Source organism: Entelurus aequoreus, linkage group LG09 (assembly GCF_033978785.1).
Source record: "Entelurus aequoreus isolate RoL-2023_Sb linkage group LG09, RoL_Eaeq_v1.1, whole genome shotgun sequence".
Taxonomy (NCBI): domain Eukaryota; kingdom Metazoa; phylum Chordata; class Actinopteri; order Syngnathiformes; family Syngnathidae; genus Entelurus; species Entelurus aequoreus.
This window is the reverse complement of record NC_084739.1, coordinates 64,821,446-64,847,073: the sequence shown is the minus strand read 5'-3', so window position 1 is coordinate 64,847,073 and position 25,628 is coordinate 64,821,446. Positions and strand designations below refer to the sequence as shown.

The 25,628-nt window shown below is 41.5% G+C and overlaps 1 protein-coding gene across 1 annotated transcript; it reads right to left on the bottom strand.

Annotated features, from left to right (window-relative positions):
• Positions 1-510: 510 nt before the first annotated feature.
• Positions 511-1,578, bottom strand: LOC133657017 (inhibitory synaptic factor 2A-like). The gene has a single exon (XM_062057895.1). It carries the CDS (start codon positions 1,576-1,578, stop codon positions 511-513), a length of 1,068 nt encoding a protein of 355 aa, XP_061913879.1.
• Between the last annotated feature and the right edge of the window lie 24,050 nt (positions 1,579-25,628).

Sequence of the window (25,628 nt, the reverse complement as noted above, 5' to 3'; positions counted from 1 at the left end):
CACTTACATCATGTGTTGTCTTCATTATAACACTTATATAAGACTTTTAAACTCATTTTGATAGTAGGCTAATATAGCTAATATAGACACTTACATCATGTGTTGTCTTCATTACAACACTTATATAAGACTTTTAAAGTCATTTCGATAGTAGGCTATTATAGCTAATATAGACACTTACGTCATGCGTTGCCTTCATTATTAGACTAATATACGTTTTTTCCCTTTTTGCGGCTCCAGACAGATTGTTTTTTTGTATTTTTGGTCTCCTAGTACACACAAACCTTTAGTAAATCAGGCCACTAATTGCATGTTTTACACGTGTTGTTTAGCACTTGTTATTTGGATCTTAGAACATCAGGCCCTCAGTAATTGTGCACAAGCAGTCTTTAGAAGTGGCTGTAAAAGAGCCGGATGATGCCTGTGTGAAAGACGCTGGCAGCTCTGATGCGACTACTATACTTTGCAGGGCCCCTGTATAAAAAATTTAAATGTTAATTATAAAGAAACTCACCCCTCTCTCTGTGCTTCACCTTTCTCTAGCTCCTGAATAACTCCGAGGAGGACCTTGATGGTCTCCTGGCTGGAATTGATGAGATTCTCCATAGCCTGCAGCTGCTCTTTGATATCCTTGTCTCCGGGTTGAGGTGTCACCCGCCGGCTGCTTCTCCCCACCGGCGTCCCTGCAGGTAAACCCTCGCCCGTCCCAGGCGTTTGCTGGAGTTTGGAGGAGGCCGAGGCGTGCCTGGTCCTGCACTGCCCTCGCGACTGCGACGAACACGAGGCGCTGTGGGGAAGCGTCTGGGACTGCTTTCTTTTACAAGCCTTCGAGGGGCTTCCTAAAGACTCCACTCGGGTCAAAGAGTTCCACGCCACCGGACCCCCGCCCTTCGCGAACTCAGAGTTGGCCAGCAGACGCTTGGCGGAAGCCTGGTCCGTGTCTTCTCGCGGTAATCCTTTGTGTTTGGTCCTTGTCCCGCAGTCCTGGTGCTCCGCTGGGTTGTTCAGACGGGACGGGAGATGAGAATCCGGACAGGAGGTTCCGTCCACGCAGTTGGCGTCGCAAATCAAATCCTCCGTATCGCTGCTGTCGTCCGTCTGGTGGAGCAAAACCTTGGTCTGTCCCACAACGGAGGATAACCCGATGGGTTGTCCGTCCTCTCCCAGCGCTTTTATATCGCTCAAAAAGCCGTTGTTTTGTCCTCTGTAGTCCTCCACTAACGCGGCGTGCTTGAACGTGTGTCCCTTCTTCCTCTCAAAGGGGAAAGTCTTGTATCGCTTGGTCAGGTCAGGTGAGGTCTGCACGCCGGTGCTCCGGGTCACGTTCGGGATGGAGCGTCTGGCGGGCATGGTCATGTATTGTCTGTGGGTCACTTTGCAGGATATGGAACGGGAGTGTTTTCCTCCGTGCTCCTTCTGCGCCTCGCAGATATCCCGAAAATGCACCTGCAGGGCCTTGTTCTTCTTCCTCACCTGCGGCCCAGAGTGCGCGTCGAGGTTGTGCGCGAGGTCCGTGTCCGAATCGGATTCATCGGTGTCTGACACCACGATGCTTTTGGCCTCGTCTTTACTCACCATAGTTCCTAAAAAAAAAAGGAAGACAAAAACATGAGTGTGTTTTTGGGTTATAATACAACAAACAAATGACAGAACGTGTTCTCTGGATTTAGTTCAGCAAAATTCAAAACATTCCACGTCCCAAGAGCTAGCTTATGTAGCCGAGGATCGGACCACCAAGTGCCCTGCCTTCGGCTTCCGCCCAGCTCACAAAGCACCCGACCTTTATGGCCCATCCCATGAGTGGTGAGCCCATTGGAAGGGGGACCCACGTTGCCTCTTTGGGCTATGCCCGGCCGGGCCCCATGGGGTCAGGACATGTGGTCCTGATGGCTTCATCTGGCCAGGATCTTCAGCTCTCACTGGATCGGTTCACAGCCGAGTGTGAAGCGACTGGGATGAGAATCAGCACCTCCAAGTCCGAGTCTATGGTTCTCGCCCAGAAAATGGTGGAGTGCCATCTCTGGGTTGGGGAGGAGACCCTGACCCAAGTGGAGGAGTTCAAGTACCTCGGAGTCTTGTTCACGAGTGGGGGAAGAGTGGATGGTGAGATCGACAGGCGGATCGGTGCGCCGTCTTCAGTAATGCGGACGCTGTATCGACCGTTGTGGTGAAGAAGGAGCTGAGCCGGAAGGCAAAGCTCTCAATTTACCGGTCGATCTATGTTCCCATCCTCACCTAAGGTCATGAGCTTTGGGTTATGACTGAAAGGACAAGATCACTAGTACAAGCGGCCGAAATGAGTGTCAGAAAAATTGTACGTAAATTATCAAAAACTTTCCATTCTCTGAGTTCCCAGTGAACAGAGGCTGTCTTTGTTGCACCAAGCCAAAGGCTTGGAAAATTCCGCTGTTTACGATGGGAGGAGACGGGAGGGGTTATCTAATTTGATCCAAGACCTGCCCAAGCTACGGTGGCCAAGAAGGGTCCCAACAAAAGCAAAAGCTATGACATGACTTTCAGCCACAACATGATTGCAAAAGCCACTACAGAATATAAACGCCCCAACACAATAATATAAAGCCACAACACAACCACAAATTTCAGTTACAACACGATTGCAAAAGCCACAAAATGATTGCAATAGCCACAACACAACAATTTAAAGCCACAACACAATCGCAAAAGCCACAACACGATTGTAAAATCAACAACACAACTACTTACAGCCACAATACAATTGCAAAAGCCACTAAAGAATGCAAATGCCACAACACATTGATATAAAGCCACAAAACAGCCACAACTTTCAGCTACAACACGATTGCAAAAGACACAAAACAATTGCAATAGCCATAACACAACAACTTAAAGCCACAACACAATTGCAAAAGCCCAACCACAACAACTTAAAGCCACAACACAATTGCAAAAGCCAAAACACAACAACTTAAAGCCACAATACAACACAACTTTCAGCCACAACACGATTGCAAAAGTTGTGGCTTTAAGTTGCTGTATTGTGGCGTGACGTTGTTATGTTGTGGCTTTATGTTGTTGTGTTGTGACATTTGCATTTGTTGTGGCTTTTGCAATCATATTGTGGCTGAAAGTTGTTTTGTTGTGACTTTATGTGGTTGTGTTGTGACTTTATGTGGTTGTGTTGTGACTTTATGTGGTTGTGTTGTAGCCTTATGTGGTTGTGTTGTAGCCCAATGTTGTTGTGTTGTGACTTTATGTGGTTGTGTTGTAGCCTTATGTGGTTGTGTTGTAGCCCAATGTGGTTGTGTTGTGACTTTATGAGGCTGTGTTGTGACTATATGTGGTTGTGTTGTGATTTTATGTGGTTGTACTGTGGTGTAGACTTATTGTGCTGTAGCTTCATGTTGTGTTGTGACTTTATGTGGTTGTGTTGTGACTTTATGTGGCTGTATTGTGACTTTATGTGGTTGTGTTGTGACTTTATGAGGCTGTGTTGTGACTTTATGAGGTTGTGTTGTGACTTTATGAGGCTGTGTTGTGACTTTATGAGGCTGTGTTGTGACTTTATGAGGTTGTGTTGTGACTTTATGTGGTTATGTTGTGACTTTATGAGGTTGTGTTGTGACTTTATGAGGTTGTGTTGTGACTTTATGTGGTTGTGTTGTGACTTTATGTGGTTGTGTTGTGTCTTTATGAGGTTGTGTTGTGACTTATGTGATTGTGTTGTGACTTTATAAGGTTGTGTTGTGACTTTATGTGGTTGTGTTGTGACTATATGTGGTTGTGTTGTGACTTTATGAGTTTGTGTTGTGACTTTATGAGGTTGTGTTGTGACTTTATGTGGTTATGTTGGGACTTTATGAGGTTGTGCTGTGACTTTATGTGGTTGTGTTGTGACTTTATGTGGTTGTGTTGTGACTTTATGAGGTTGTGTTGTGACTTTATGTGGTTGTGTTGTGACTTTATGTGGTTGTGTTGTGACTTTATGAGGTTGTGTTGTGACTTTATGTTGTTGTGTTGTGACTATGTGGTTGTGTTGTGACTTTATGAGGTTGTGTTGTGACTTTGTGTGGTTGTGTTGTGACTTATGTGGTTGTGGTTTGACTTTATGAGATTGTGTTGTGACTTTATGAGGTTGTGTTGTGACTTTATGTGGTTGTGTTGTGACTTTATGTGGTTGTGTTGTGACTTTATGTGGTTGTGTTGTGACTTTATGTGGTTGTGTTGTGACTATGTTGTTGTGTTGTGACTTTATGTGGTTGTGTTGTGACTTTATGTGGTTGTGTTGTGACTTTATGAGGTTGTGTTGTGACTTTATGTGTTTGTGTTGTGACTTTATAAGGTTGTGTTGTCACTTTATGTGGTTGTGTTGTGACTTTACGTGGTTGTGTTGTGACTTTAAAAGGTTGTGTTGTGACTTTATGTGGTTGTGTTGTGACTTAAAGTGGTTGTGTTGTGGCTTTATAAGGGTGTGTTGTGACTTTATGAGGTTGTGTTGTGACTTTATGTGGTTGTGTTGTGACTTTATGTGGTTGTGTTGTGACTTTATGAGGTTGTGTTGTGACTTTATGTGGTTGTGTTGTGACTTTATCAGGTTGTGTTGTGACTTTATGAGGTTGTGTTGTGACTTTGTGTGGTTGTGTTGTGACTTTATGTGGTTGTGTTGTGACTTTATGAGGTTGTGCTGTGACTTCATTTGGTTGTGTTGTGGCCTTATGTGGTTGTGTTGTGACTTTATGAGGTTGTGTTGTGACTTTATGTGGTTGTGTTGTGACTTCACGTGGTTGTGTTGTGACTATACGTGGTTGTGTTGTGACTTTATGAGGTTGTGATGTGACTTTGTGTGGTTGTGTTGTGAGTTTATGTGGTTGTGTTGTGACTTCATGTGGTTGTGTTGTGACCTTATGTGGTTGTGTTGTGACTTTGTGTGGTTGTGTTGTGACTTTATGAGGTTGTGTTGTGACTTTATGTGGTTGTGTTGTGACATTATGTGGTTGTGTTGTGACTTTACGTGGTTGTGTTGTGACCTTACGTGGTTGTGTTGTGACTTTACGTGGTTGTGTTGTGACCTTACGTGGTTGTGTTGTGACTTTATGTGGTTGTGTTGTGACTTAAAGTGGTTGTGTTGTGACTTTATGAGGTTGTGTTGTGACTTTGTGTGGTTGTGCTGTGGTGTAGAGCTGTTGTGCTGTGGCTTCATGAGGTTGTGTCGTGACTTTATGAGGTTGTGTTTTGACTTTGTGTGGTTGTGTTGTGACTTTATGTGGTTGTGTTGTGACTTTACGTGGTTGTGTTGTGACTTTACGTGGTTGTGTTGTGACTTTATGTGGTTGTGTTGTGACTTTATGTGGTTGTGTTGTGACTTTATTTGGTTGTGTTGTGACTTTATGTGGTTGTGTTGTGACTTTATGTGGTTGTGTTGTGACTTTGTGTGGTTTTGTTGTGACTTTATGTGGTTGTGTTGTGACTTTATAAGGTTGTGTTGTGACTTTGTGTGGTTGTGCTGTGGTGTAGAGCTGTTGTGCTGTGGCTTCATGAGGTTGTGTCGTGACTTTATGAGGTTGTGTCGTGACTTTATGAGGTTGTGTTGTGACTTCATGTGGTTGTGTTGTGACTTTATGAGGTTGTGTTGTGACTTTGTGTGGTTGTGTTGTGACTTAATGTGGTTGTGTTGTGACTATATGTGGTTGTGATATGACTTTATGAGGTTGTGATGTGACTTTGTGTGGTTGTGTTGTGACTTTGTGTGGTTGTGCTGTGACTTTATGTGGTTGTGCTGTGACTTTATGTGGTTGTGTTGTGACTTTATGTGGTTGTGTTGTGACTTTGTGTGGTTTTGTTGTGACTTTATGTGGTTGTGTTGTGACTTTATAAGGTTGTGTTGTGACTTTGTGTGGTTGTGCTGTGGTGTAGAGCTGTTGTGCTGTGGCTTCATGAGGTTGTGTCGTGACTTTATGAGGTTGTGTCGTGACTTTATGAGGTTGTGTTGTGACTTCATGTGGTTGTGTTGTGACTTTATGAGGTTGTGTTGTGACTTTGTGTGGTTGTGTTGTGACTATATGTGGTTGTGTTGTGACTTTATGAGGTTGTGATGTGACTTTGTGTGGTTGTGTTGTGACTTTATGTGGTTGTGCTGTGACTTTATGAGGTTGTGTTGTGACTTTGTGTGGTTGTGTTGTGACTTTATGAGGTTGTATTGTGGTGTAGAGCTGTGGCTTCATGTTATGTTGTGGCTTTTGCAATCCGGTTGTGGCTGAAAGTTGTCGTGTTGTGACTTCATGTGGCTGTGTGTGTGTTTATTGTGACCACGGCCACCACATTGGCAATGTGTAACTCCTCCATTTAAGGCGGATCCAGTTAAGGAGTTACGGGCATCGCACTAACAGGACCATCAATAATAAATCAGCTAAAATAGCTCTGATAAAAGCAAACTGGAAGGATGTCAACACGCAATAAAAGCAAATGCATGTGAAAGTGCTTCGTGGCAATTAGTGGTGAATGCCAAAAATAACAATTTATATAACACACACTTACATGTGCGTTAAAGGAACAAAACACTGCATTATATGTTACTTTCTGACTTTTAATCCAACTTTACTACATGTTGGTTGCATAAGCTGAGGAGTAAACAACTGAAATGTTGTCTTCTGCTTCCTCACACCTGCATTTTTTTTAATGTATTTTTTTTTGTTGCATTAAATGTGCTTACTATTACATATTGCTAGATACACCAAGCTAGCAGGCACTGGATTGTTGTTCGGCCTTGGTAGAGGTCTGAGCTCTTGAGACTCTCTGATTGTTCACATTTATATGCTTCAAAGCACTTTTAGGGCTCTCCAGTTTAGATCTGCTCAAAAAAAAAAGATGTTCTCTCTTCCCACTTTCTGTGGAGGGCTCACTCGAAAGAGGTAATTGTTTCTTAGCTTTCCTCTATTTTTGTTGCCAATAATCGCACTAATATCATGTTCTGGAACACTAACTTTGATCAATGCTTTTCCTGTGACATTTGCAAAAGCAACAACACAACGTAAAGCCGCAGAACGACAACTTTCGGCGACAGCGCGATTGCAAAAAACACTACAAATGCAAACGCAGTGACAAAACATGAAGCCACAAACAGCACGGCAACTTTATGCCACAACATGATTGCAAAAGCCGTTACGAAAAAAGCCACAAAACAACAACATAAAGCCACAACACAACAACTTCACGCCACAACTTTCAGTCGCTTGTAAATCAAAATAAAGGAAGTGGGATTTACTATATTCACTATGAACAATAAAACACTGAATATTAACAACACATGAACGTCGCTCCTCTTTTACGTGGAATTTTCAATATTAACTATGAACAATAAAACACTGAATATTAACAACACACGAACGTCGCTCCTCTTTTACGTGGGATTTTCAATATACCGGGGTATGTTATCCCAGGGGACTCCGGAGGCAGTTGCAAGGTACCGACGGGCCCGAAGGGCAGCGGCCGTGGCTGTGGACGAGGCTAAGCAGAGGGTGTGGGAGCAGTTCGGGGAATCCATGGAGAAGGACTATCGGGCGGCACCAAAGCTGTTCTGGAAGACCATACGGCACCTCAGGAGGGGGAAGCAGGGAACCATCCAAGCTGTGTACGGCAAGGATGGGACTTTGCTGACTTCAAGTGAGGAAGTCGTAGGGCGTTGGAAAGAGCACTTTGAGGAACTCCTGAACCCAAATACATCAGATACACCCTCCCTGATAGGAGCAGGGCCTGAGGATGATGGGGGATCGACGTCGATCTCTCGGAGTGAAGTCACTGAGGTAGTTAGACAACTCCACAGTGGCAAAGCTCCGGGGGTTGACGAGATCCGTCCAGAAATGCTGAAGGCTCTGGGTGTTGATGGGCTGTCTTGGTTGATACGCCTTTTCAACATTGCGTGGAAGTCTAAGACAGTGCCGAGGGAGTGTCAGACTGGGGTGGTGGTTCCCCTTTTGAAAAAGGGGGACCAGAGGGTGTGTGCTAATTACAGGGGCATCACACTACTCAGCCTCCCTGGGAAAGTTTACGCCAAGGTACTGGAAAGGAGGGTCCGGCCAATGGTCGAACCTCAGATTCAAGAGGAGCAATGTGGATTCCGTCCTGGTCGTGGAACAACTGACCAACTCTTTACTCTTGTGGGAGTCCTGGAGAAGGCCTGGAAGTATGCCTATCCAGTCTACATGTGCTTTGTGGATTTGGAGAAGGCGTATGACCGGGTCCCCCGGGAGATCTTGTGGGAGGTGCTGAGGGAGTACGGAGTGAGGGGAACCCTGCTGAGGGCCATCCAATCTCTGTACAACCAAAGCGAGAGTTGTGTCCGGGTGCTTGGATGTAAGTCGGATCCGTTTCCAGTGGGGGTTGGTCTCCGCCAGGGCTGTGCTCTGTCACCTATCCTGTTTGTGATTTTCATGGACAGGATTTCTAGGCGGAGTCGTGGCCATGGCGGAGAGGGTATATGTCTCGGGGGGCTAAGGGTTGCATCACTGCTGTTTGCAGATGATGTGGTCCTGATGGCACCTTCGGTTCGTGACCTTCAGCTCTCACTGGATCGGTTCGCAGCCGAGTGTTCAGCGGCTGGAATGAGGATCAGCATCTCCAAATCTGAGGCCATGATTCTCAGCAGGAAACCGATGGTTTGTACAGTCCGGGTAGGGGACGAGACTCTGTCCCAGGTGGAGGAGTTTAAGTATCTCGGGGTCTTGTTCACGAGTGAGGGAAAGATGGAGAAGGAAATCAGCCGGAGAATCGGAGCAGCTGGGGCAGTATTGCAGTCTCTCTGCCGCACTGTTGTGACGAAACGAGAGCTGAGCCAGAAGGCAAAGCTCTCGGTCAACCGAGCTATCTACATTCCTACTCTCACCTATGGTCATGAAGTGTGGGTAATGACCGAAAGAATAAGATCGCGGATACAAGCGGCCGAATTTAGTTTCCTCAGAAGGGTGGCTGGCATCTCCCTTAGAGATAGGGTGAGAAGTGCAGTCACCCGAGAGAGACTCGGAGTAGAGCCGCTGCTCCTTCGCTTGGAAAGGAGCCAGCTTAGGTGGTTCGGGCATCTCGTGCGGATGCCTCACGAGCGTCTCCCTAGGGAGGTCCTCGTTGCACGTCCCACTGGGAGGAGACCCCGCGGCAGGCCAAGGACCAGATGGGGGGGATTATATCTCCTCTCTGGCCTGGGAACACTTCGGGATTCCCCAGGAGGAAGTCGCAAATGTTACTCTGGAGAGGGAAGTCTGGGGATCTCTGCTGGAGCTGTTGTCCCTGCGACCCGATTCCGGATAAACGGTTGAAGATTGATGGATGGAACTATGAACAATAAAACACTGAATATTAACAACACACGAACGTCGCTCCTCTTTTACGTGGGATTTTCAATATTAACTATGAACAATAAAACACTAAATATTAACAACATACGAACATACGAACATCACTCTTCTTTTCCAGACAACCTCTTTTTGAACCTCCTTTTTGAACTGGTTTACAAACGTCTTTTTGAACTATTTTACGACCTCTCCTTTTGAACTATTCTGTAACCAAAGGCAACGCTGTTTACGACCCACTTCCCTCTGGAAGTGGAAGCGGTGGTCAGGTGGTCGGAGAAAGTAAAAAAAAGAAGGGGGAGTACAATCTTTCGCCCGAGCGTGCTGAGATACTGTGCAAGGGTAGAGTGTACGGGCGACTCTCCTCAAAATTGAGTCCAAATTGAATTCTGTCTCTGTTTAATTCTTTGCCTCTTGTCTTGTTTAATAGATGTCATCAGTGTTTGAACCTGACAGGAAGTCTGGGCTTCTCTGCTTCTCTGACCTCGGATAAGCATAAGAAAATGGATGGATGGATGTTTATGAAAACCGGAGCCGCTGCAACGCCAATTTGATTTCTCTATACGTCGCCTGTCAGAGCCGGGTAGAAAATTCTGCTTCGATGCCACATGGGACGATTACATTTCACGGGGGAATGTCAATCTCACACCACTTAAGGGGTAATTACTTTGGCACAACGTACCAAAGTGTCTCATGTAGTCATAAAAAAGAAATCCTGTAAAGCAGCCAAGTGGCGATCATACAAAAGAAATTGGAAAGAAATCTCCCGACAGGCTTTAAGAAAGATATATCCTGATAGTCGGGCGAGAATCTCCCGAGTCGGCGTCTTTTCACCACCTCCTTCCTTCTCAGAGCGAGCTAGAACTCCGCTAATGACCCGAGGTCTTTCCCTGATTTGGCCTGGGCTGTCCAGAAGGATTATGAATAATGCATTGGCTCCAAAATTGCAAAAAGTAATCCTCTGAAAATCTCCTTATGTGCGCTGGCAGACCACGTTGTCGGGTCCAAACGCTTTTTTGGTGCTCAAATACCAAACTGGGAGGGTTAAAAAAAAAAAAGCACACACCTTTCTTGTGGCGTGAACTCTTTAACGGGGATGGCGGAGGAAGGGGGGGGATGCAGCTCGTCTCTACGCAATAGGCGATGTAAAACTTTGCTGACTCATGACTTTAGCACAGAGAGCAAGAAAGAGGCGGCTTAGCTTGCATCTTCTGGATATTTACACAGGACGACACACTCCGATTGTTCAAGGAATGGCTCTTCCTACACCGAAATGTCCTCTTTAGGTGTATCCTCCGTGTCGTCCACCCCGCACTCCCCCCCCCCCCCCCCTGCGAGTGGTTCCTGTGCAGTGGAGTCATTTTGCATGCAGCGAGTGTTTTCTTGCATACATTTCCACAGTGTGACATTGCACCAGCGACGCCTTCACGAGTGCACCGGAAAAGGACAAGCTGCAACGTGCCCAGAAGGTGCCGGAGCAGGTTTCTACCAGACCGATATGTGTGTTGTTTTATTAATGTTTCTGTAGGAGGACAAACATGACACAAACCTACCTAATTGTCAGAAAGACCACTGTATGAAACATGCTTCACTAGCGCCGTTTAGTCCTACTAATGTCGGCTGTCCTTGAACTCACCGTAGTTTGTTTACATGTACGACTTTCTCCGACGCTGCCACAGAAAGACGTGTTTTATGCCAACCCTTTTTTTTTTCATTTTGTCCACCAAACGTTTTATGCTGTGCGTGACTGCACAAAGGTGAACTTTGTTGATGTTATTGACTTGCGTGTAGTGCTAATAATCGATGCTAGTGCATTAAAATAAAGAATGTGCGATTTACAATATTAGCGATGAACGATAAAACAATGAATTTTGACAACATATGAATGTCAAGTACAACTTTCTCCGACGCTGCCACAGAAAGACGTTTTTTATGCCAATTCTTTTTTTTTAAATTTTTTCCACCAAACGTTTTATGCTGTGCGTGACTGCACAAAGGTAAACTTTGTTGATGTTATTGACTTGCGTGTAGTGCTAATAATCGATGCTAGTGCATTAAAATAAAGAATGTGGGATTTACAATATTAGCAGTTAACGATAAAACAATGAATTTTGACAACATATGAATGTCAAGTACAACTTTCTCCGACGCTGCCACAGAAAGACGTTTTTTATGCCAATCCTTTTTTTTCCCATTTTGTCCACCAAACGTTTTATACTGTGAGTGACTGCACAAAGGTGAACTTTGTTGATGTTATTGACCTGCGTGTAGTGCTAATAATCGATGCTAACATGCTATTTAGGTTAGTTGTATGTACACATTGCAACATTATGCAAAATTGTACTTTCTGATAAGCAGTGTCCTCCACAGTGGACATGTTTATATCAGTCTGGAATATGTAGTTTCTCTGAAAAATTAACTAAAAATGTTACTTTTAATAAAGCAAAACCTCATAATAATGTCAGCCCGCCTTAAAAAACGGAATTTAAATGTTTTTACTGAATGAGACACCCAGAATGTGCATTAAAATAAAGAATGTGGGATTTACAATATTAGCGATGAACGATAAAACAATGCATTTTGACAACATATGAATTTCAAGTACAACTTTCTCCGACGCTGCCACAGAAAGACATGTTTTATGCCAACCCTTTTTTTTTCTTTCATTTTGTCCACCAAACGTTTATACTGTGCATGACTGCACAAAGGTGAACTTTGTTGATGTTATTGACTTGCGTGTAGTGCTAATAATCGATGCTAACATGCTATTTAGGTTAGTTGTATGTACACATTGCATCATTATGCAAAATGTTACTTTCTGACAAGCAGTGTCCTCCACAGTGGACATGTTTATGTCAGTCTGGAATATGTAGTTTATCTGAAAAATTAACTAACAATTTTACTTTTAATAAAGCAAAACCTCATAATAATGTCAGCCCGCCTTAAAAAACGGAATTTAAATGTTTTTACTGAATGAGACACCCAGAATGTGCATTGAAATAAAGAATGTGGGATTTACAATATTAGCGATGAACGATAAAACAATGCATTTTGACAACATATGAATGTCAAGTACAACTTTCTCCGACGCTGCCACAGAAAGATGTTTTTTATGCCAATTCTTTTTTTTAAATTTTTTTCCACCAAACGTTTTATGCTGTGCGTGACTGCACAAAGGTGAACTTTGTTGATGTTATTGACTTGCGTGTAGTGCTAATAATCGATGCTAGTGCATTAAAATAAAGAATGTGGGATTTACAATATTAGCAATTAACGATAAAACAATGAATTTTGACAACATATGAATGTCAAGTACAACTTTCTCCGACGCTGCCACAGAAAGACGTTTTTTATGCCAATCCTTTTTTTTCCCATTTTGTCCACCAAACGTTTTATACTGTGCATGACTGCACAAAGGTGAACTTTGTTGATGTTATTGACTTGCGTGTAGTGCTAATAATCGATGCTAACATGCTATTTAGGTTAGTTGTATGTACATATTGCATCATTATGCAAAATGTTACTTTCTGACAAGCAGTGTCCTCCACAGTGGACATGTTTATATCAGTCTGGAATATGTAGTTTTTCTGAAAAATTAACTAACAATTTTACTTTTAATAAAGCAAAACCTCATAATAATGTCAGCCCGCCTTAAAAAACGGAATTTAAATGTTTTTACTGAATGAGACACCCAGAATGTGCATTGAAATAAAGAATGTGGGATTTACAATATTAGCGATGAACGATAAAACAATGCAATTTGACAACATATGAATTTCAAGTACAACTTGAAAACTGCCACAGAAAGACGTTTTTTATGCCAATCCTTTTTTTTTTCATTTTGTCCACCAAACGTTTTATACTGTGCGTGACTGCACAAAGGTGAACTTAGTTGATGTTATTGACTTGCGTGTAGTGCTAATAATCGATGCTAACATGCTATTTAGGTTAGTTGTATGTACATATTGCATCATTATGCAAAATTGTACTTTCTGACAAGCAGTGTCCTCCACAGTGGACATGTTTGTATCAGTCTGGAATATGTAGTTTTTCTGAAAAATTAACTAACAATTTTACTTTTAATAAAGCAAAACCTCATAATAATGTCAGCCCGCCTTAAAAAACGGAATTTAAATGTTTTTGCTGAATGACACAACCAGAATGTGCATTAAAATAAAGAATGTGGGATTTACAATATTAGCGATGAACGATAAAACAATGAATTTTGACAACATATGAATGTCAAGTACAGCTTTCTCCGACGCTGCCACAGAAAGACGTGTTTTATGCCAACCCTTTTTTTTTTTCATTTTGTCCACCAAACGTTTTATGCTGTGCGTGACTGCACAAAGGTGAACTTTGTTGATGTTATTGACTTGTGTGTAGTGCTAATAATCGATGCTAACATGCTATTTAGGTTAGTTGTATGTACATATTGCATCATTATGCAAAATTGTACTTTCTGACAAGCAGTGTCCTCCACAGTGGACATGTTTATATCAGTCTGGAATATGTAGTTTCTCTGAAAAATTAACTAAAAATGTTACTTTTAATAAAGCAAAACCTCATAATAATGTCAGCCCGCCTTAAAAAACGGAATTTAAATGTTTTTACCGAATGAGACACCCAGAATGTGCATTAAAATAAAGAATGTGGGATTTACAATATTAGCGATGAACGATAAAACAATGCATTTTGACAACATATGAATGTCAAGTACAGCTTTCTCCGACGCTGCCACAGAAAGACGTGTTTTATGCCAACCCCCTTTTTTTTTTCATTTTGTCCACCAAACGTTTATACTGTGCATGACTGCACAAAGGTGAACTTTGTTGATGTTATTGACTTGCGTGTAGTGCTAATAATCGATGCTAACATGCTATTTAGGTTAGTTGTATGTACATATTGCATCATTATGCAAAATGTTACTTTCTGACAAGCAGTGTCCTCCACAGTGGACATGTTTATATCAGTCTGGAATATGTAGTTTTTCTGAAAAATTAACTAACAATTTTACTTTTAATAAAGCAAAACTTCATAATAATGTCAGCCCGCCTTAAAAAACGGAATTTAAATGTTTTTACTGAATGAGACACCCAGAATGTGCATTGAAATAAAGAATGTGGGATTTACAATATTAGCGATGAACGATAAAACAATGCATTTTGACAACATATGAATGTCAAGTACAACTTTCTCCGACGCTGCCACAGAAAGACGTGTTTTATGCCAACCCTTTTTTTTTTTCATTTTGTCCACCAAACGTTTATACTGTGCATGACTGCACAAAGGTGAACTTTGTTGATGTTATTGACTTGCGTGTAGTGCTAATAATCGATGCTAACATGCTATTTAGGTTAGTTGTATGTACACATTGCATCATTATGCAAAATGTTACTTTCTGACAAGCAGTGTCCTCCACAGTGGACATGTTTATATCAGTCTGGAATATGTAGTTTCTCTGAAAAATTAACTAAAAATGTTACTTTTAATAAAGCAAAACCTCATAATAATGTCAGCCCGCCTTAAAAAACGGAATTTAAATGTTTTTACTGAATGAGACACCCAGAATGTGCATTGAAATAAAGAATGTGGGATTTACAATATTAGCGATGAACGATAAAACAATGAATTTTGACAACATATGAATTTCAAGTACAACTTGAAAACTGCCACATAAAGACGTTTTTTATGCCAATCCTTTTTTTTTTTCATTTTGTCCACCAAACGTTTTATACTGTGCGTGACTGCACAAAGGTGAACTTTGTTGATGTTATTGACTTGCGTGTAGTGCTAATAATCGATGCTAATATGCTATTTAGGTTAGTTGTATGTACACATTGCATCATTATGCAAAATTGTACTTTCTGACAAGCAGCCACAGTGGACATGTTTGTATCAGTCTGGAATATGTAGTTTTTCTGAAAAATTAACTAACAATTTTACTTTTGATAAAGCAAAACCTTATAATAATGTCAGCCCGCCTTAAAAAACGGAATTTAAATGTTTTTGCTGAATGACACAACCAGAATGTGCATTAAAATAAAGAATGTGGGATTTACAATATTAGCGATGAACGATAAAACAATGAATTTTGACAACATATGAATGTCAAGTACAACTTTCTCCGACGCTGCCACAGAAAGACGTGTTTTATGCCAACCCTTTTTTTTTTTCATTTTGTCCACCAAACGTTTGTACTGTGCATGACTGCACAAAGGTGAACTTTGTTGATGTTATTGACTTGCGTGTAGTGCTAATAATCGATGCTAACATGCTATTTAGGTTAGTTGTATGTACATATTGCATCATTATGCAAAATGTTGCTTTCTGACAAGCAGTGTCCTCCACAGTGGACATGTTTATATCAGTCTGGAATATGTAGTTTCTCTGAAAAATTAACTAACAATTTTACTTTTGATAAAGCAAAACCTTATAATAATGTCAGCCCGCCTTAAAAGACGGAATTTAAATGTTTTTGCTGAATGACACAACCAGAATGTGCATTAAAATAAAGAATGTGGGATTTACAATATTAGCGATGAACGATAAAACAATGAATTTTGACAACATATGAATGTCAAGTACAACTTTCTCCGACGCTGCCACAGAAAGACGTGTTTTATGCCAACCCTTTTTTTTTTTCATTTTGTCCACCAAACGTTTTATACTGTGCGTGACTGCACAAAGGTGAACTTTGTTGATGTTATTGACTTGCGTGTAGTGCTAATAATCAATGCTAACATGCTATTTAGGTTAGTTGTATGTACACATTGCATCATTATGCAAAATTTTACTTTCTGACAAGCAGTGTCCTCCACAGTGGACATGTTTATATCAGTCTGGAATATGTAGTTTCTCTGAAAAATTAACTAACAATTTTACTTTTAATAAAGCAAAACCTCATAATAATGTCTGATTGAGTGCTAAAAACGTTATGACAGACCGCCTTAAAAAAACAGAATGGAATTTTAATGAGACACCCAGAATGTACATGAAAATAAAGAATGTGGGATTTACAATATTAACTATGAATGATAAAACACTGAATATTGACAACATATGAACGTCAAGTACAACTTTCTCCGACGCTGCCACAGATTTTTTTTTTTTTCTGCCACTCCTTCTTTGTCTCATTTTGGCCACCAAACGTTTTATGCTGTGCGTGAACGCACAAAGGTGAACTTTGTTGATGCTCTCGACTTGCATGGAGTGCAAATTTTAGATGTTATCTAGGCTAGCTGTATGTATTATGCCTCGTTTGTAGGTATATTTTGAGTTCATTTAATTTCCTTTACTTATGTCCTCTGTGTATTTTAATTGATATTATTGATATTATCTGTCCGTCATATTGGCTGCATTTCTGATAGTTGTTTGTGCGCCATATTGTTCCAGACCACAGCAAACGATAGTAATAGATCCATTAGAAGAAGGCAGCGTGTCCTTTCCTTTACTTGGACACACACACCTATAGCTTTGTCCATTCTAAGACCGTCATTTCCAGGAGTTATCCCACCCTCTGAGACACTTACATAATGTGTTGCCTTCATTATAACACTTATATAAGACTTTTAAAGTAATTTTGATTGTAGGCTAATATAGACACTCACATCATGTGTTGTCTTCATTATAACACTTATATAATACTTTTAAAGTCATTTTGATAGTAGGCTAATATAACTAATATAGACACATCTTGTGTTGCCTTCATTATAACACTTATATAAGACTTTTAAAGTCATTTTGATAGTAGGCTAATACAACTAATATAGACACATCTTGTGTTGCCTTCATTATAACACTTATATAAGACATTTAAAGTAATTTTGATAGTAGGCTAATATAACTAATATAAGACACATCTTGTGTTGCTTTCATTATAACACTTATATAAGACTTTTAAAGTCATTTTGATAGTAGGCTAATACAGACAAACCATGTGTTGCCTTCATTATAACACTTATATAAGACTTTTAAAGTCATTTTGATAGTAGGCTAATACAACTAATATAGACACATCTTGTGTTGCCTTCATTATAACACTTATATAAGACATTTAAAGTAATTTTGATAGTAGGCTAATATAACTAATATAAGACACATCTTGTGTTGCCTTCATTATAACACTTATATAAGACTTTTAAAGTCATTTTGATAGTAGGCTAATACAACTAATATAGACACATCTTGTGTTGCCTTCATTATAACACTTATATAAGACATTTAAAGTCATTTTGATAGTAGGCTAATATAACTAATATAAGACACATCTTGTGTTGCTTTCATTATAACACTTATATAAGACTTGTAAAGTCATTTTGATAGTAGGCTAATACAGACAAACCATGTGTTGCCTTCATTATAACACTTATACAAGACTTTTAAAGTCATTTTGATAGTAGGCTAATATAGGCACATCTTGTGTTGCCTTCATTATAACACTTATATAAGACTTTTAAAGTCATTTTGATAGTAGGCTAATACAACTAATATAGACACATCTTGTGTTGCCTTCATTATAACACTTATATAAGACATTTAAAGTAATTTTGATAGTAGGCTAATATAACTAATATAAGACACATCTTGTGTTGCCTTCATTATAACACTTATATAAGACTTTCAAAGTCATTTTGATAGTAGGCTAATATAGACACATCTTGTGTTGCCTTCATTATAACACTTATATAAGACTTTCAAAGTCATTTTGATAGTAGGCTAATACAGACAAACCATGTGTTGCCTTCATTATAACACTTATATAAGACTTTCAAAGTCATTTTGATAGTAGGCTAATACAGACACACCATGTGTTGCCTTCATTATAACACTTACATAAGGCTTTTTTACTTTTTGCGGCTCCAGACGGATTTGTTTCTTGTATCTTTGGTCCAATATGGCTATTGCAACATGTTCTGGTTGCCGACCCCTGTACTTTACCTATTCCAGGTAGTGGTACCCATTCTTTTTTTCTTATTTTTGCGACCTATTCAACGGGCAGTGAAAGTTTTCTACATCCCATTGCCTTGGGTGATTTAGTGCCAGACAGAAAATATCCTTTGGGGGAGGCGCAGGTGGGGGGGGAAAAACCAAGGTCAGGGAGGGTGAGCGAGAGGAGAACGTTCAGGGGACGAAATGCACTCTCCTAATTTCGTTGGATGTCTTTAAAAATTTCCGACTGTACGTCCGCGGCCCGCGCCGTGCATCACCCTGATGAATCCGTCGAGCCACGCGGGGCTGGGCTTTGAGCTCACCGGCCAACCTGATGATGGAGTGTGATGCGTATCTGGATTTATGTAACAAGTGTACGAGAAAACGCTGAGCTCGGCAAGTGCCTTTGGCACCTTAAAAAGGCCCAACCCCCCTCCCGAACCCCCACCCCGCCCCTTGTTCGTGTCTCCCATCATTTCAGGTAAGAAGACGACAGAGCGGATAGGAGGCGCAAAATAGTGCAGATTTGTATGTATTGACGCGGTACCCTTGAGCTGCCCATAATCAGTCATGTGAGAGTCCCCTGAGGATCACCTCACTCATAAATGGCGGTCAATTAATACGCGTCGCTAATGAACGCTCATCAATATTCCTGACCTCCCACAGGTGCAGCATTCTTGATTATGGAATGAAATGGCGCCATGTCATCAGAAAACGTGCAATCGAAGCTGGGTAAAGAAACCCCCCCCCCCCCCCCCCCTCCTCCCTGCACACGCATGATATTTCATAAGTTCTTCCAACTCAGGGAGGATCCACAACTCTTACCTCAAGATGCTGACCAGAGGTGCAAAGGACAAGGGAGCGCCGGCCCCCCGTGTGCCGGGTGTCCATCCGCGCGGTCGCCGGGCGCCGGGGTTGTGTCCGGCTGAGAGAGAGGCAGCCGGCGCACTGACAGCTGGAGCAGTTGTGGCACATCCGGTCAAATATTTGCGACGACGGGGGCGCGCGAGGCGGGAAGACATTGCCCCTCGGTAGCTTCTACGCTCTCCCCTCCGCGCGGCGACACCGGCACTCACTCGACATCGTGCCTCGCACTCACGGCGGAGATCTCCATCTCGCGGCGCCGAGGCGGCTGCTGCAATCCCCGTGCGTTCATGATTGAGTGCGAGTGTGTGTGTGTGTGTGTGTGCGCCGGGAAAGGCAGGGAGAGGGGCGGGCTGGTGGGTGTGTGCACGAGGATGGAGGGCTGGATGGTGAGGGGAGGCTGGGGGGGGGTAGGACCAAAGCTGCTGGGGAGAGTCCAGTCGGCGGTCTGCATCAACCCCCCCTCCCCCCTCCCTTTAACTTGTCCTCCACAGGCCGGCTGTTTTGACACCGAGCTGTTATGTAATCCAAAAAAGAAAAAAAGCTTCAGAAGACAGCGGTGAGAGGAGAAAAGGGGGATACGTAGGGGGTGGGAGAAAGTGATAATGCATTGTGCTTTTAATTGGATGCCTCGCGCTCACCCACTTGCAACCCGCCACTGCCACCCGTCAACCGTGCACGTCCGACACATTTTTTATGAGTGGTGTGGAGGGAGGGAGGGGGTGGCGGCACACAGAGTTGGGGGGGCTCGGGCGTTAGAAAAAGACCCGGCACAGCAGCAGTCTTAATGAGACTCGGAGACGAGTGGGAGAATTAAATAATGTGAGAAAGTAATAGAGACAGTGAGTCCGGGAGAGAGAGAGAGAAATGTACTTGTGCTCTCATGGTAGCTGGGAGATATTGATTCTGCAGACACCTTTATATCTATTAGGAGCCTCTAAATTCATTCCCTGGCTCCGTGTCCTACTGGTAGATGCAATCCTGTCAGAAGGTACTGTGAATATAAACACTTTGAGCACCGTATAAATGGCTGACGTGCATCTGATCATTTTAAACGGGCACATTTATTGACTTTGAATTGACCTTTCAAAGAAGTTTGAACAGCGGTGGGTATGTGACTAAAGAGCCTGTTTATGAACAGGATTTTTTATTTGTTTTTATTTTAAGGAGGCTTCGCTACACATCTTGAAATATCATCATCATCATCGGCAGTCACTCGTAGTCGAGTATGACTGTCCTCAGAATGGTATAGCCCGGCACTCGGCAAACTAGGCATCAGTCAACAGAAGCTGGAAGTTTGATCATTTTGTTTTTCTTCAGCAAGTATGCAAACGTTGTAAGATGCAATCACGTAACCTAGAGGCACTTCCGGGTTTCAGGCGACGGTCTAGAGCAGGGGTCCTCAAACTTTTTGACCCGGGGCCGCATTGGGTTATATATATATATATATATATATATATATATATATATATATATATATATATATATATATATATATATATATATATATATATATATATATATATATATATATATATATATATATATATATATATATATATATATATATATGTGTGTGTGTGGGAAAAATCACAAGACTATTTCATCTCTACAGGCCTGTTTCATGAGGGGTTTCCCTCAATCATCAGGAGATTGAGATTGATGATTGAGGAAAACCCCTCATGAAACAGGCCTGTAGAGATGAATTAGTCTTGTGATTTTTCCCACACATACATATTACGCTCTACCACGGTATCGAGCACTATTTTTTTGGGATAATCTAATTAAGACATATATATATATATATATATATATATATATATATATATATATATATATATATATATATATATATATATATATATATGTGTGTGGAAAAAAATCACAGGACTACTTCATCTCTACAGGCCTGTTTCATGAGGGGTTCCCTCAATCATCAGGAAAGATGAAGTAGTCTTGTGATTTTTTTCCACACATACATATATTGCGCTCTACCACGGTACCGAGCACTATTTTTTGGATAATCTAATTAAGACATATATATATATATATATATATATATATATATATATATATATATATATATATATATATATATATATATATATATATATATATATATATATATATATATATATATATATATATATATATATATATATATATATATATATATTATATATATATATATATATATATATATATATATATACATACACACACTATACCTATACATACATATATACAGGTATATATAAATATATATATATACACACACATACATATACATATATATATATATATATATATATATATATACACACACATACATATACATATATATATATATATATATATATATATATATACACACACATACATATACATATATATATATACGTATATATATATATACATATATATATATACACACACATACATATATATATATACGTATATATATATATACATATACGTATATATATATATACATATACATACATACATACATACATACATACATACATACATACATACATACATACATACATACATACATACATACATACATACATACATACATACATACATACATACATACATACATACATACATACATACATACATACATACATACATACATACATACATACATACATACATATATATATATATATATATATATATATATATATATATATATATATATATATATATATATATATATATATATACACACACACACATACACACATATATACATACATACATACATACATGTTCACTTATGTTTAAAAACTCTACAGTCTGAGGATGGAGAAATGCATTTTTAGACAACATGATTGGCCTGAGCAGCTAGAAGACCCCGAGAGTAACAATCAGTAGAAAATGGATTGATGGATGGGCGAGAAAGGACAGATTAATTAATAAATACAATTATAAAAATATATATGTAATTTTTTTTTTTTCACCCTCGGGCTGGATTCAAACATTTTACAAAGTGATCACTGCAGACACGAGCATGGTCCCATTGTATTCCACAACATGATGAAAGTGATATTTTTAAGAGCCTTTTCATTTTCCCCCCTGACTTTATTACCTTTATGAACCACTTATTTCGGGACTCTATAAAAGCTCTTTCCTATCTCTCTATTTGAACGACTGGAACAGCCAAGAACAGAACAGCAATACGACATTTTCTGCTCAAACTGTCACGGTCCGGGAACGCATCAGTGCGCATTTATCTGTGTGCTGCGCTGGGCGCAGCTCCGAGAGTGTGCAAAGCGTGCGCCAGACCGGCGGCGGCGGCAAACAGCTGCAATCAATCACCGGCAATCTGCACGCCTGGAGCTGATGATCAGACCTACCTTCAAAAGCCTGCACAACCTGCCATCCCGCGCCAGAACATAACCATCCGTTCCCGTACACAAATCCCGTTCCTGTTTTCGAGCTGTGCGTCTCGTCTCACCCCGTGTTTCAGTTGCTTCCCGGACTACCTGTTGGATCTCAACCACCCACTTGGACACGGACCTTCTTCGCCCCGCGTAGCCCCCGACTTTCTGCTCACCTCACGGACCTCAGAGCTCCCTTGTCCGCCTGATCTTCCGCCTCTCACTCATCACTTCTGGTAAACACTCAGCAATTAATTCCTACACATAGTGTTACACCATACACACTCTTGGATTTAGTCACACACCATTATCTAGTTTATTTATTAGTATTGTTTCTTTATTGTATATATTATTTTCGGTATATATATAATAAATCATAGAGCGACATTGCCCCCTTGTGTCTGTGCTGTCAACTCCCTCCTGCACACATAACACAAACTCTACACTCTGACTTGTTTTAATGCTACGCTCAAACTGCTTGACCTTTGTGCGAATTACGCCGCCAAAAACGGATGTGACGTCGTATGCAACCGAGAAAAATAAGATGCTTATCAACTATGGCGTCGGCACGGACTACAAAGGTGGATGCGTGCAAATTTTCAGGACTTATGCAGATCCCAAACACAGATCAGCAGGTACCAGAAGGTAAGACAAGTTGCTTTTGCAGAATATCGTAAAACAAAACGCCAGATAATGTGTCTTACCTTATACACACACCTTAATAATACTCCTATGTTGAAGCACAGTACAATCCATCAAGTGGTGCGGCTTCATAGCTTACCAAAGTCGTACTAAAACATTTTGATAGATTTTTGAGCGCCGTCTGTAATGTTCTATATTTTCAATCCATCCATCCATCCATTTCTACCGCTTGTACTTTTTAGGGTCGCGGGGGGTGCTGGAGCCTATCTCAGCTGCATTCGGGCGGAAAGCGGGGTACACCCTGGACAAGTCGCCACCTCATCGCAGATATTTTCAATGGAACATATAAAATGTCGGTGTTGTTTACTTGAGTCATATTGCAGTCTACACGTATTTTGATTGATTTAAACATTTTAGTAGATTGCACAGTACAGTACATATTCCGTACAATTGACCACTAAATGGCAACACCCGAATAGGTTTTTCAACTTGTTAATCACTTTATGGTATCTCTTATGTGTGACTGCCGTCATATTGCAGTCTACACGTATCTCTTATGTGTGACTGCCATCTACTGGCCATGTACAGTCAAAATAAATGGCTTGATTAATCTGCATGCATACATGGTTAATGCGATCATTTTCTGTGATTAATCACATGTGTTAACCCGTTATTTTCTTAAACATACTGTGGCTAAGCTCATGGTGTGTACTGTTTGTGATTTTCTTTATGTGCTGCCAGACACACCATTTCCCCCTGGGGGGGATTGTAAAAGTATCCATCTATCCATTGCCATGAAGGAGGCTTTCAAAGCGTGGCAAAGTGCGACTCCCCTCAGAGAATCTAATGCAGTCGGGGCCTCCCTTTCAACAAGAAAAACTGATTTTCTACAGCATATTTTTTTTTTGGGGGGGGGGGAGTTTTCTAATCACCCTGAACTCTGTTTACTTGCTCGCTGTAGGAAGTAAAAAAAACAAACTATTTATTTTGCCTTTGACAAAACAGAGGTTGGCTTGGCAGGTTTGAAAAATATGTTTTTCTTTATAATTTTCTCAAAATACTTCACCTCCCCCGATGTCTTTTGGTGCCTGTCAATGGAGCACCGCCTCACACTTGGAACACTCTTCTAATTTGAGGCATTTGGGTGGGGTGGGTTGTTTTTTTGTCACCGATTTTGTTCATAACTTTCATGGACAGAATTTCTAGGCGCAGTCAGGGTGTTGAGGGGATCCTGTTTGGTGGCTGCAGGATTAGGTCTCTCCTTTTTGCAGATGATGTGGTCCTGATGGCTTCATCTGGCCAGGATCTTCAGCTCTCACTGGATCGGTTCGCAGTCGAGTGGGAAGCGACTCGGATGGGAATCAGCACCTCCGAGTCCATGGTTCTCGCCCGGAAAAGGGTGGAGTGCCATCTCCGGGTTGGGGAGGAGATCTTTCCCCAAGTGGAGGCGTTCAAGTACCTCGAAGTCTTGTTCACGAGTGAGGGAAGAGTGGGTTGTGAGGTCGACAGGCAGATCTTCAGTAATGCGGACGCTGTATCGATCCGTTGTGGTGAAGAAGGAGCTGAGCCGGAAGGCAAAGCTCTCAATTTACCGGTCGATCTACGTTCCCATCCTCACCTATGGTCATGAGCTCTGGGTTATGACCGAAAGGACAAGATCACGGGTACAAGCGGCCGAAATGAGTGTCAGAAAAATTGTATGTAAATTATCAAAAAACTTTCCGTTCTCTGAGTTCCCAGTGAACAGAGGCTGTCTTTGTTGCACCAAGCCAAAGGCTTGGAAAATTCCGCTGTGTACGATGGGAAGAGATGGGAGGGGTTATCTATTTTGATCCAAGATCTTCCCAAGCTCGATCCAGAACCAGTCCAAGCCCTCCCATCTCACCTATGGTCATGAGCTTTGGGTTATGACTGAAAGGACAAGTTCACGGGTACATGCAGCCGAAATGAGCTTCCTCCGCCGGGTGGCAGGGCTCTCCCTTCGATATAGGGTGAGAAGCTCTGTCATCCGGGAGGAGCTCAAAGTAAAGCCGCTGTTCCTCCACATCAAGAGGAGCCAGATGAGGTGGTTCGGGCATCTGGTCAGGATGCCACCCGAATGCTTCCCTAGCGAGGTGTTTCGGGCACGTCCGACCGGTAGGAGGCCACGGGGAAGACCCAGGACACGTTGGCAAGACTATGTCTCCCGGCTGGCCTGGGGACGCCTCGGGATCCCCCGGGAGGAGCTGGACAAAATGGCTGGGGAGAGGGAAGTCTGGGCTTCTCTGCTTAGGCTGCTTCCCCCACGACCCGACCTCGGATAAGTGGAAGAAGATGGATGGATGGATGTATGGGTTGTTTTTTAGTGTTTCCGGACTGGGCTGACCCAAGCTAACTGGATGCCAATCTGACAAGTGAAGTGAAGTGAAGTGAAGTGAATTACATTTATATAGCGCTTTTTCTCAAGTGACTCAAAGCGCTTTACATTGTGAAACCCAATATC

Coding starts and splice junctions, on each gene's coding strand:
- LOC133657017 (XM_062057895.1), bottom strand. CDS start 1,578: ATGGTGAGTAAAGACGAGGCCAAAAGCATCGTGGTGTCAGACACCGAT.